Source organism: Ursus arctos, unplaced genomic scaffold (assembly GCF_023065955.2).
Source record: "Ursus arctos isolate Adak ecotype North America unplaced genomic scaffold, UrsArc2.0 scaffold_11, whole genome shotgun sequence".
NCBI lineage: Eukaryota > Metazoa > Chordata > Mammalia > Carnivora > Ursidae > Ursus > Ursus arctos.
Genome location: NW_026622775.1, coordinates 44641192 through 44653267, shown reverse-complemented (window position 1 = coordinate 44653267; position 12076 = coordinate 44641192). Strand labels below are relative to the sequence as shown.

At 35.9% G+C, this 12076-nt stretch overlaps 1 protein-coding gene across 6 annotated transcripts in view; it reads left to right on the top strand.

Moving 5' to 3' along the window:
- Positions 1-12076, top strand: part of PDGFC (platelet derived growth factor C) — a 200079-nt gene that overhangs the window by 113018 nt on the left and 74985 nt on the right. For all 6 annotated transcript variants that reach the window (XM_057310144.1, XM_057310145.1, XM_057310142.1 and 3 more), the window contains one exon: positions 1894-2089. In XM_057310144.1, the coding sequence (XP_057166127.1) occupies positions 1894-2089 (196 nt within the window). The remainder of the gene's footprint in view (positions 1-1893; positions 2090-12076) is intronic.

Here is a 12076-nt window from a genome sequence, read left to right as displayed (position 1 = left end):
ATCATATGTGTTTGGTGGCAAACCTCACTGCATTTAAAGACGAATTTTGGGGAGCAGCAATTTAACTTAAAAGGAAATTTACGATTCTTTTACCACAAAGAAGACCTAGATGTTTGGTCTTTAAATTATGTTTAATTATAGTTTAATGGAATTGTGGATTATAAAGGGAAAAAAAGATGTAAACAAAATTTAAGTATATACATTTTAGCAATGAGCTTTTTTGACTGGTTATAAAAATAGAATTCAGATCTTTTAGTAGGTATGTAGTTTTCTAGGTTGTATACGAAAAAATAAACAGTGCTATATTTGTAGAGTGCCTTGGATTATGTAAGGCATTTTTTTAGACAAAATGGGGCAAGTAATAAATTTTAATAAACCTAATTGGAAAAATTAATTCATTAAAAAATATTAGTTGCCAAATGAGAAGGACTTTTGATATAAACTGCTGCTATAAACACCTTTGAAATATGCAGGTTATTGGAAGAAAATTTAGAGGGTGGAGAATATCCCAATTTTAAAGGAAATCTTTGAAAACAGGTAATTAACTTAATGTAACAGTAAATTTTCATCATTTTTAAAAGATAAATTGTCAGTATAGAGGAAAATTCATCTAACTTGATAGATCCTTCTGTGTTCCTTGGAAATATACTTGTGCTAAATTATATGCATCAAAGAAGTATTGATTATTTCATATAAGTTAATATGGCCAATAGCAGTATTAAATATTAGCATCCACTGAGAGGGAACGTGTTTCTGAATAGGTTACTTGTGGCTGAGGACAAATTCAGGCACTGAGAAGAATGGCAACATTAAATTGTCTAATATAAAAATTCTATAGCAGTTAATGCACATTTACTAATATGATGATATTGCTCATAATGTGTACTATATATATTCACTGAAACTTATATTTTTCTTTACTCTGTCTTCCTGATTATAAGTTAGATCATATAAAATAATACTTACCAGATTGATGAAATAGCCAAGGTTAAGAGAATGAAAAAGCTGCTTTAAGAATCATAACTACAACTTATTAAAATTATTTTGGGTTTTTTTAACAGAAAAACAGGTTATTCTTTAACCTAAATAACCTTCTAACTAATACATGACCCTTGGTATTCAGTCTTTTAAATTCTAGAAGCTTCTTAGAGCAGCGTTCTTTTTTCAAGATTTTATTTATTTATTTATTTGAGAGAAAGAGAGAGTGAGAGCAAGCATGGGAGCAGAGGGAGAGGGACAAGCAGACCCCTACTGAGCATGGAGCCCCACGTGGGGCTCGATCTCATGACCCTGAGATCAGACCTGAGCCAAAATCAAGAGTCAGAGGCTCAACCAACTGAGCCACCCAGTGCCCCTAGAGCAGTATTCTTAAATGGCATTTTATCAATGGGAAATAATGTGATTTGAGTAACAAATACTCAATGAGAAGTTGCTGCAATTGCTGAAGTTGCAGCTGATGAATGGGGGAAAATTCACTATTTGTTTTTTTAACAATAGAGTTATATGCAAAGTTTCCTTTTATTTTAGTGTGACTCATCTTTTATTTGTTCTTGGAGATTCATGTGTTAAGTCAGCTTTATTGTGATTTTAGGAATCTGTGAGTTGGTAGTTTGGCGTTCCGGTAATTAAGAAGACTAATACGTTATGCTCTTTTGAGTATAAATGGACACAGGTTTTTACTCAATAATGTTAAAATAATCATTTTTTTCTGTGTGAGTTCTGAAAAGAGTGGCACTTGGTTTATATCTTATGAGGCATACGCAATAGTTGGGTTAAAATATGGACGATTAAAAAAACAAACAAACAAACAAACAAACAAACATTTATTTTGAAGCCTGTAGTTTTTTAGATGTCTGTGCTAAATGTATGTCTCTTCCTATATTTTTGCTTTAGGAGTACAAGATCCCCAGCATGAGAGAATTATTACTGTGTCTACTAATGGAAGTATTCACAGCCCAAGATTTCCTCATACTTACCCAAGAAATATGGTCTTGGTATGGAGACTGGTAGCAGCAGAGGAAAATGTATGGATACAACTTACATTTGATGAAAGATTTGGGCTTGAAGACCCAGAAGATGACATATGCAAGTAAGTTATCATACTTGAAATTCAAACAGAGTGTAACTGTTGTATAAAGTCTTTCAAGTTGCTTCATTTTAATAATGTGATTTTAAATGGCATCTTTTGTTCTGTTTTTCTGATGATCCAAGAAATTTGCAACCTTATTTAAGCTATGTTTCTTTTAAAGTCAGAAGACACGTACTGTACGTATGCATTCATCAGCTTTATCTACTTCTGAAAATATTTCAAGGTACCTTATGGCACAAAGTACATAGAGAATAAAATGATTTGAGATAAGGGATAGAGAAAGAAAAGCCAAATAAAGGAACATAGTTGTGCCAGAAAACCTAAGTTATGATCAGTGCCAAAAATGTTACATTTGAGCTTCCTGATAGCCAAGTCAATAAAATAAACAATAAGTATTTAAAAGAAAAAGCAGTATTCATGGGTACATACTACCTAGGTACACATATGGATGCTGTCCTTCACACACACACACACACACAGGATTAAAGAAATTTGGATACTTCATCACAAGGAAAAAATGCAATTCTGAAAGCAGAATTAGTTTAGGATAACATTATGGTTTGCCAGGTAGAAATCCATCATAATTCTTCCAGAAGCATTCGTGAACCAAAGTCAGCTGGAGTATTTCATCCACGCAAAAGACCACCTACTGTATGTCATACAAATATTACTCTTTAAATCCTATGTGAATACACTTGTCAAGGTTGGGTGGTCTTATTGAAGACTTTCCACTTCAATGGCATTTGTATATCATGAAAATATTTTACTTGAGCTTCTTTGTCGGGTTGTTTTCTCTTTGATATACAAGTTAAAAGAGAATTTTCACTTTATGGTATATTACAGATAAATATTTCAATACAGATGAAATAAACTTTGTACTTGCTGTCATCACAGTTTGTATCTTTAACATTTGTATAATGACTTTTTTTTTCACATTTCTTCTTTCCGTGACTACGCATTTCATGTTATTTTTTCCCCCTTACATCTGTAATCTTTGACTTTGAGAACTGGAAGCTATCCTAGCTGTCTCTAGAGACTGTGTCATTCAACCCTTCATTTTATATGTAAGGACATGGATCAGAGAACTAAAGTAGTGGCCCTAGATCTCATTCATATTTTATAACCTAAACAAATGTGACAATCCACTTTTCCCTAATACCCATGTAGACGGTTTTTCACCATGCTATTTTGCACCTCCTGTATTTTTTTCCTATGCAATATTCCATAATCTTGCTAAAACTTAGGAAGGCTTTAAGATTTTGCGCTCCTTGCGAAGCAGCACGTTAGCCTACCGCAGTTCCCTGCATGCTGATCAAAGACAGGAGTCTCCTGGGTCGGAGACATCAACAGCAGTAGCCCAAGTATTAGCCCTTCTTGTGCCTCTTGCCCTGGTTCCTGTTTCAGCAGGTCGATTCCAAGAGGGCCACCGAACACCTGCACATCTAGTGGGTTGTGTTACAGGAGAGGCATTATATGTATGTGCGTATGCTTACAGAGTTATATGTATATGTATTTAATGTGTATTAGTAATGAAATAAGAAAAATTAAAAGATCATCCAACATGCCTCACTTAACTTGTGACTGAGCTTCACTCAGCATTAGACTTGATTCAAGAAAAGTGACGCTTCCAGTATTTCTGAACCTCCTCCCCTTTATTCCTCCCTGATCACATCTTCTTCTTGCCCTTGCAAATTGTCTTGAGTTTTTTTACTCCCATCTCCTGTTTGACCACATGTACATTACCCTATAAAAAGTAAGTTGGTTATTTTTTGGCTGTTTTGAAATATAGACCAGTGCAATAATAATGTGTGTGAACTGAACAATACGATGTCTTACATTCAGTTCATGTCAGTGCAGATAGCTTAGATCACTTATTTTCCTTGATGCGTAGTATTCTATCGTAGAAAGAGTCAACTTTTTTTGTATGTTCTACTTGATGAATGTTTGGCTTGTTCTCCTAGTTCAAAAGTACAAAAAAATTTTTTGAGTCTATATCTAAGAATCATATTGCTGTTTTAACACATTTATCTTTTCAACCTTATTAGGTAGAGTTAAATTAATTTTAAGAGTGACCAATTTACACTTATATCAACAACATGCAAAAATTTCTATTGTACCACATTCTGAGCAACCTTTTGGTTGTCATTCTTTTAATTTTTGGTAGTATGGTAGGTGTAAAATTGTACCTTGGTATTAATTTTTATTTGTATTCCCTGATGACTAATGAGGTTGAGAAATTTTCATATTATCACTGGCTAATATTTCCTTTTCTGTGAAATGTCTGCTCATGTCTTTTGCCCAGTTTTTATTAAGAGTGTTTGACTATTTAAATTTTGCTTTTCATATTTAAGTCTTTGATTCATCTGTATTATTTTTGTCCATGGTGTGAGGTTTTTCATTAGTGTCTTAGCATCACGTGATGTGCAAAGCCGGCTAATTCGTAATCAGACTTCTGCATAGGATTTGGTCTGTTCCAGGCCGCTCTTCTGTTCCTTTGCCAAGTTGTGTCCTTCCGTGTTCCAAAATGATGATGTCGTAATTACATAGCATGTCGAAGCTATGTGATAGGGCAGTCTCCCCCTCACTTTCTTCTCCTTTTGGAGCATCCTGGCTATTTTTATTTTTCAGAAATAGGTTGTCAATTTCCTTGAAAACTCCTGCTGTGATTTTTATTGCGATAGCATTGGATGTATATAGATCATTTTGAAGAAAATTGACATCTTAATAGAAATAACTTTCATCTTGGAGAACTTTATGTTTCTCCTTTTATTGGGGTCTTCTTTATTGGCTATACATTTTCAAATGTTCTTTTCAGAGATGTTATGCATAATTATTTAGATTTATTTCTATATTCTTTATAGATTTGCTAAAATCCCTTCTTGAAAAGTACATTTCTAATTGTATATCGCTGGCATATAGAAATGTAATCAGTTTTTTAGTACTGATCTTATATCTGGCAAACTTGCCATAAGCTCTTTTATTTATTTTAATAAGCTGTTCTGGGAATTATTTTGGATTTATGCGAAAATCGTATGATTTGGGAAAAGATTTCTTTCTTCCTTTTAGTTCTTTTACTCTTCCTTTTCCATCTCTTATTAAGCTGTTGATTGTATTAGTAGGTATCCCTGTCTTCTTTCTGATTTTAGAGTTTGCTTTTAAAAAATATATATACTTTGAAATTTGGAATAACTTTAGATTTTACAGAATATTGCAAAGATAGTACAGAGCATTTACATATACTCTCAACCGAGGTTCCTCCAGTGTTAGCGTCTTACATAATCGTGTTACATTTGCATAACTAAAAACTTGATTTGCTTGCAATACTATTAACTACAGACTTGATTCAGAAGTCAACAGTTTTCCCACTTTATGTCCTTTACCTGTTTTCGGATTCTTTCCAGGATAAGCCTGCTGCATTTAGTGCTCAGTCTCCTCCAATCTGTGACAGGCTCTCTCTTTCCTTCTATTTCATGACCTTGACAGTGTTGAAGAGTACTCGTCAGGCATTTTGTAGAATGGCTCTCAATTTAGGTTTTTCAGATCTTTTCTCATGATCACACTGAAGGGTTTTGGGGAAGGATTCCAAATAGATGATAGGCCCTTCTCCTCAGATCGTATTGGAAGGTACATCCTATCCACCTCACCTGTCACTGATGATGTTAACCTTGATTACTAAGGGTGAGTTGCTCTTCTGGTAGGAAAATACCCTTTCATTAGCTACTAATTGGAGGCATGTAACTAAGTCCAGCCCACATTCAAGGAGAGAATGATTAAGTTCCACCTGCCAGGGGCACCTGGGTGGCTCAGTTGGTTAAAGCGTCTGCATTCCGTCTCAGGGTCCTAGGATTGAGCCCTGTGCTGGGCTCCCTGCTCAGTGGGGAGCTTGCTTCTTCCTCTGCCTCCTCCCTGCTTGTTCTCTATCTCAAATAAATAAATAAAATCTTAAAAAAAATAGAAAAGAAAGTTCTACCTCCTGGAAGGAGGATATATATATATAGATAGATAGATAGATATAGATATAGATATAGATATATAAAATTGGGAATTTTTCAGTAAAGAAAATCTGTGCCTTCTCTTTCCTTCCTTCCCTTCCTCCTTCCTTCCTTCCTTCCTCTTTGCTTCCATCATTTATATCAATATAGACTCATGGATATTTATTTTATTCTTTGTGTTGTAATCCAGTGCTATCATTATTTACTTTGTAGTTGAAATTGTTCCATATTTGGCCTGTGGGGGTAAAGGGTTTGCTGGAATATACAAATATTGAGTATGATGATTAATGGAGTTTTTTTTTTTTCTTTATTATTTCAAGTACTTCCTTTTTTATTTGCTAAGAGGTATTTTTCCCCTTTGGGAAAATTTTTTTATTCTTTAATTTCTGCATTTAAAAATAAATTACAGACGCCATGACAGTTTATACTTCACCATAAATTACCTAAGAACAAGGGCATTTCCTATGTAATTTCAATACCTCTTTCACATGCAAGAAATTTAATATTAATATGAAACTATTACCTAATATATAGTTTCTCCTGATCCCAAAATGTTAACACTTCTTTATTTTCTTTTTTCTTACTATGTTTTGATTCAGTAGCAAATAATTGATTACCTATTGCATTTGTTTATTATAACTCTTCCCTTGCCTTTTCCTGGCTTTTATGACATTGATATTTTTTAACAGTCAAGGCCATTTGCTCTGCAGAATCTCCTAGTGTCAATTTATCTGAGTATGTCTTCATAATTACATCCTGCTTAAATATTTTGGCCAGAATGTTCTCTAGGTGATGGGCCCTTCTGATTGCTCATAATATCAGGTTATTGTGTTATCAGTGCTGTGAGTTTGATTTCTCAATCCTGTTTCACATTCATCCTACCAATTTTGATAATGTGGTATTTTTATTTTTGTCCATTTGAAGATTTTTATAACATCCATTGTTTGTTTCTTTTAAGCTATAGTCATATAGAAGCATATTGTTCATTTTCCAAAAAAAGTATAAGGTTTTTAAATGTATTTTTTATTGTAGATTTCTGAATTCACTTTATTTTGGGTAAAAAAATATATATGGCCTATTTGTGATTGTTTAAAATTTAAGATTTGGCTTTATTTGCTTCAGATTTTTATGTTTTCCAAATGTACTTGAAAAGAGGATATGTTCTTCAGTTGTGGGGTGCAAGTCTATGTATGTCCATTATATCAATTTGTACAGTTGTGCTCATCATGGCATCCGGATCTTTCCTGATTTTTTTTGATGTATCAATTACTGAGAGAGAGGTGTTAAATTCTCCTAACAGAGGATAAATACACTTGTCAGTTTCACCTTATAGGCCTATCATTTTTTGCTTTATATGTTATTACTTTTTTATGTTTTAATTTTTTTTCTAAGATTTTATTTATTTGACACAGAGAGAGAGAGCACACTAGCAGGGGGAGGGGCAGAGGGAGAGGGAGAACCAGACTCCCCACTGAGCAGGGACACCCCCCCCCCCCCGCCAATGTGGGACTCAATGCAGGGCTCAATCCCAGGACCCCGGGATCCTGACCTCAGCCAAAGTCAGATGCTTAACCCACTGAGCCACCCAGGCACCGTTCTCTATATGTTTTTAAATTATATTAATTGGTGCACATAAGTTCAGAGATCTAACCTCATTTAATCCTTAGTAATGTTTCGTTTTTGCTTCAAAGTATACTATGCCTTGGGGCGCCTAGGTAGCGCAGTTGGTTAAGTGACCGACTCTTCATTTCAGCTCAGGTCCTGACTGTGGGGTCATGAGATCCAGCCCTGCATGGGGCTCCATGTTCAGTGAGGAGTCCACTTGGAATTCTCTCTCCCTGTGCCCCTCCCCCCACTAAACTAAATAAATAAATCTTTAAAAAGAAGTATGTTATGCCTCATATTAATAAAGCTATATCAGGTAATTGTTCTTTCCATTCTTTTACTTTCAACTTTCCTACGTCCTTCATTGTGCATGTTAGCATATATGTCTATGTGTGTTTTGGTTTTCTTTTATGAAAGGAACATGAGTAGCATTAAGAAATTCAGTAAAAAAACTTTGTATTCTACTTAGGAATTTAATCTAGTATATTGAATCTTATTATGCATGTAATTTTGGATTCAGTGTTACCATTTATTTTGTACACGTCATTTGTACTCATTTTTCTGTGTCTTCAGTTTCCTTTCTTGCATTCTTTTAGTTTGTCTTCTCGTCCCTTTTTTCCTTTCTGTGGATTTAGAAAGTATACATCAGTTGTCGTTTTAAAATGGCTGCCTTAGAAATGCCTACTTGACCTAATATCTAAAGCTAGTCAGTGTTTACCTCCATCCCCAAAATATAAAATTCCCTGAGAACATGTTAACTGCTGTGGAATGCTCACTCTCCAGATAGCACCGCACTTGGTTGATAAGACAGAGCTGTGTTTACTGCTTACCATGATGATGGAGAAGGCCACCTCAACAGATTTAATAGTGTTTGGGGAGGTAAAGCAAAACCAGATTTTGTGGAGAATTTGAAGTTTGGTTTCAAATGGATCTTTATGGAGATTTGATTAGGTTTGGGAAAGGCTTATGAGATAATAGTTTAGAATCTGTTGCTATAAGACAAAGATTTTCAGGTGGTGAGTTCAGTTCTGGGTAGTGAACTGTTGCTGTTTTTAGCTGAAGGAGTTAATGGCTCTTTAGGGCAGTTCCTGTAATGAACAGTAAACCACATTGCCTGGGCAATAAAGACAATAAAATAGTAATGTCTTGTTACTGTAAACAGTTAACTGGGTGGGGTAGATGATTTCATTCTTATTGTCCAAGCTGGTTTGGTTCTCACTGCAGCTGCCCCCACTTCCGATTGGTATGTGGTATAGTTACTGAGGATTTTAGTTTTGTATTTTTTAACTTCACAAGTAAGACATTGTTTTATTATTTTGTATAAGCAGCGTTGTTTTGGCTGTACCCATGTGTCTGCTTTCGGTGCTAGCCATGTCTTCCTGCATTTCAGAACTTTTTTTTGTAGAATTATTTTACTTCTTCCTTAAGTACAGTCTTTAAAAGTCTCTTAAGTGAAAGCCTGTTGGCAGTAAATACTCAGTTCTTCTGTACTTGAAATTTCTTTATTTCACTTTCATTCTTAGAAGTTAGTCAGACTGGATATAGAATTTGAAGTTGTGTGTTTATTTTTTTCTCAATAGCTTGAAGATACCATTCCACCGTCTTGTGGCTCTTGAGCAGTCAAGTCATCCGATTGCGGACGTAGCCTTATGGTCCACCGCTGGGTGGTACATTTTACAGAGGGAGACGTGCATAGCAGGGGTGAGAGGGAAGGGATGGGATTAGGATCCAGCCCCAGGCCTCTTGTCCTGTACCACCTGTGGCTCATTAAGCACAAACCCCTGCTCTTGTACACCAGGACCCAGCAGATCCTCACAGGATTCCGAAGCATATTTACCTCGCTGAAATCTCGATTCCTTCTATTTATCTGTCTTCCAAAGAATTCTGTTATTTTCTTGACAGCTCAATATTACATTAAAAACAGTTGTTTTCTTTCAATCATTTGTTCAGCAATTTTAGTTTTAGTATACCAAGAGGAGTTTCTCTGCCTCATTTTGTCCACCATATGACTGAAATGTAGACTACTGCAGGCAGAATAAAGTTTTTCCTTAACAAGGCTTGGTACTCTCAAGTTCAATTTTTTTTTTTTTAATGGCAACATTAACTCTTTTCCATTACAGTGCTGTAGAACTAATAATAATTGTGTCCCCACCCAAGTGCATTTTAAGAATTTAAACTGTCCCATTTTAAATATTTTCTCAAGTGTGAAAACGCAGAAGAGTCTAGAAAATCGGAATCACTATTTTTAAGTCTATCTTTAAAAGAGGACAGACTCAGTTGCGATGTTTGACTTTTTCCCCATAGCACTACTGGCTTTGCAAATTTTCTTTTATAAAGAAACGATAAGAGTGAGCTGTGTTTTTATGCTATTTCAGATTGATATTATTACAAATCAGATGCAAATTAGATTTTTATTGCTTTAACAACCTGACAGGATATGCAGGCAGTATGATGGAGGGTATCCCCTGGAATAAGGAAGGGGAAGATGAAGAGTGTGTGTGTGTGTGTGTGTGTGTGTGCGCGTGCGCGTGTGTGTGTGTGTGTGTGTGAGAGATTTGCTGTAAAAGATGCCTAAATATTCAGTGTTGTCTGTGTGTGTGGCTCTTAACGTTAATGACATATGGTGTACCTAGGAGGACTCATTTCTAATGAAAACTTCTTTCTCTTACTTCCTTTTGTTTGTTCTTCTAAAGCAAATAATCTACTCATTACATATAAGATTTTACAAAGAGATGGACCGTAACAGACAGCATTTGAAAAAAGATAGGTTAATCAGTCTGCCCAATTTAAAATAGTTCCTCTTCACCAAACGACTAAGTTTCTTTTGGACGAAATATTATAGCCCATTAAAATTTGGAAAAATTTTAATGACAGAAATGCCAAATATGCTAAATGAAGTAAACACGTTCTTTTTTTTAATTATTTAGAATTTAAGATGATCAAAGTTGTTAGCTTTTAAAAAAAAAGATTTATTTATTTGAGAGAGAGTGTGTGTGCATGCAGGGGGAGGGGAAGACAGAGAAGGAGAGAGAGAAAATCTCCAGCAGACTCCCGGCTGAGCACGGAGCCATTAGCAGGGCTCCATTCCAGGACCCTGAGATTGGGACCTGAGCCGAAATCAAGAGTCAGACGCCACCCAGGCGCCCCAAAATTGTTAGTTTCTTTAATTAAGAAAATATTTTGTGTGTCGTCCTCTCTTCCTGCTATTTATGATAAAATCAATGTGATATTATTTGCTCGTTTATGTATTCTTAACGTTCAAGGAGCGCTTCTTGAGCGCTGTGGGAGGTAATAGGGGGATGCAGTGATTAGGAGATGGCTCATGCCCCCAGGGAGCTCACAGTCTGGGTAAAGAGACAGACAAATAAATAGGCCATTAAAATAAAATGCCACCAACTCCACAATGGTAAACACAGAGTATAGTCATTACTGTAACTGGTTATGTTTGGATTGCTGTGTTGACCGTGTTCTAGTTTGTACCCTAACTGTGTATCTTACCAGCAACAATCTATAAATAAATGCTATTAATTTATAATGGAGAAATTGGGATGCGGGAGTTAACTCTGCCCTGCAGACCTCAAAAACTCAAATACTCGTTTTTTTGTGTTTCACTCTAGTAGATATAACTTTCCAAGACAGTATAGATTCTTTATGTCAATTTTACAATGCCAGCGCAAGCTGTGAATGATAAAATTTTAAGGAGCCAATTGTTTTATGGAAGCTATGTAAAAATATTTGTTAGTTCCATGGCCGTACAGCTAAAGTTAAAGGAAGGCAATTTGATTTACTCGGTTGATGATGACTTGAGAGACCAGTAAGTACGTCATAAGAATTTTATTTTCCAAGCAAAATGTGTTCATGAACCCCTTAAGAGGATTGAGAAAAGACAAAGGCACCAGGAGTTCCTAGGGCCATAAGCGATCCTAAGTTTTAGTGCTTAGGTTTCCGACGGTGTCACATGAATCTCCTTACCTACATAATTCCCAGCCTGAGTTTGCAGACCTGGGCCTGAGTATAAGCAGCTGGGTGTTGAGCTATAGCGCAGAACTGCGTTCCTGTTCGTGATGGCAAGAAAAAGAGAGGTGCAACCAAAAGGTCAGGTACACTATGGGAACCCTACTATAAGAGCAGATAAGGTTTGCTTGGTGATACAGATGTTGGTTTGGCCACTTTCTGCAAGATGTCTACCGCAACCACTGGCAAGGGGAAGGGAAACCAGATTGACTTCGAGCATTCGTTAGTCCTCCCCAGGACTTACTCTAGGGGCCCATCTAGGCCAAAGCACATGGAGGTTGGTTACCTAAGTAAATCACTTCTTTTTTAAGGAGCAAGGGGAGGGTGCATCGGAGGGAGCCATGTAGGCGAACAATAGTGTCTGCTGTTGTCTTAA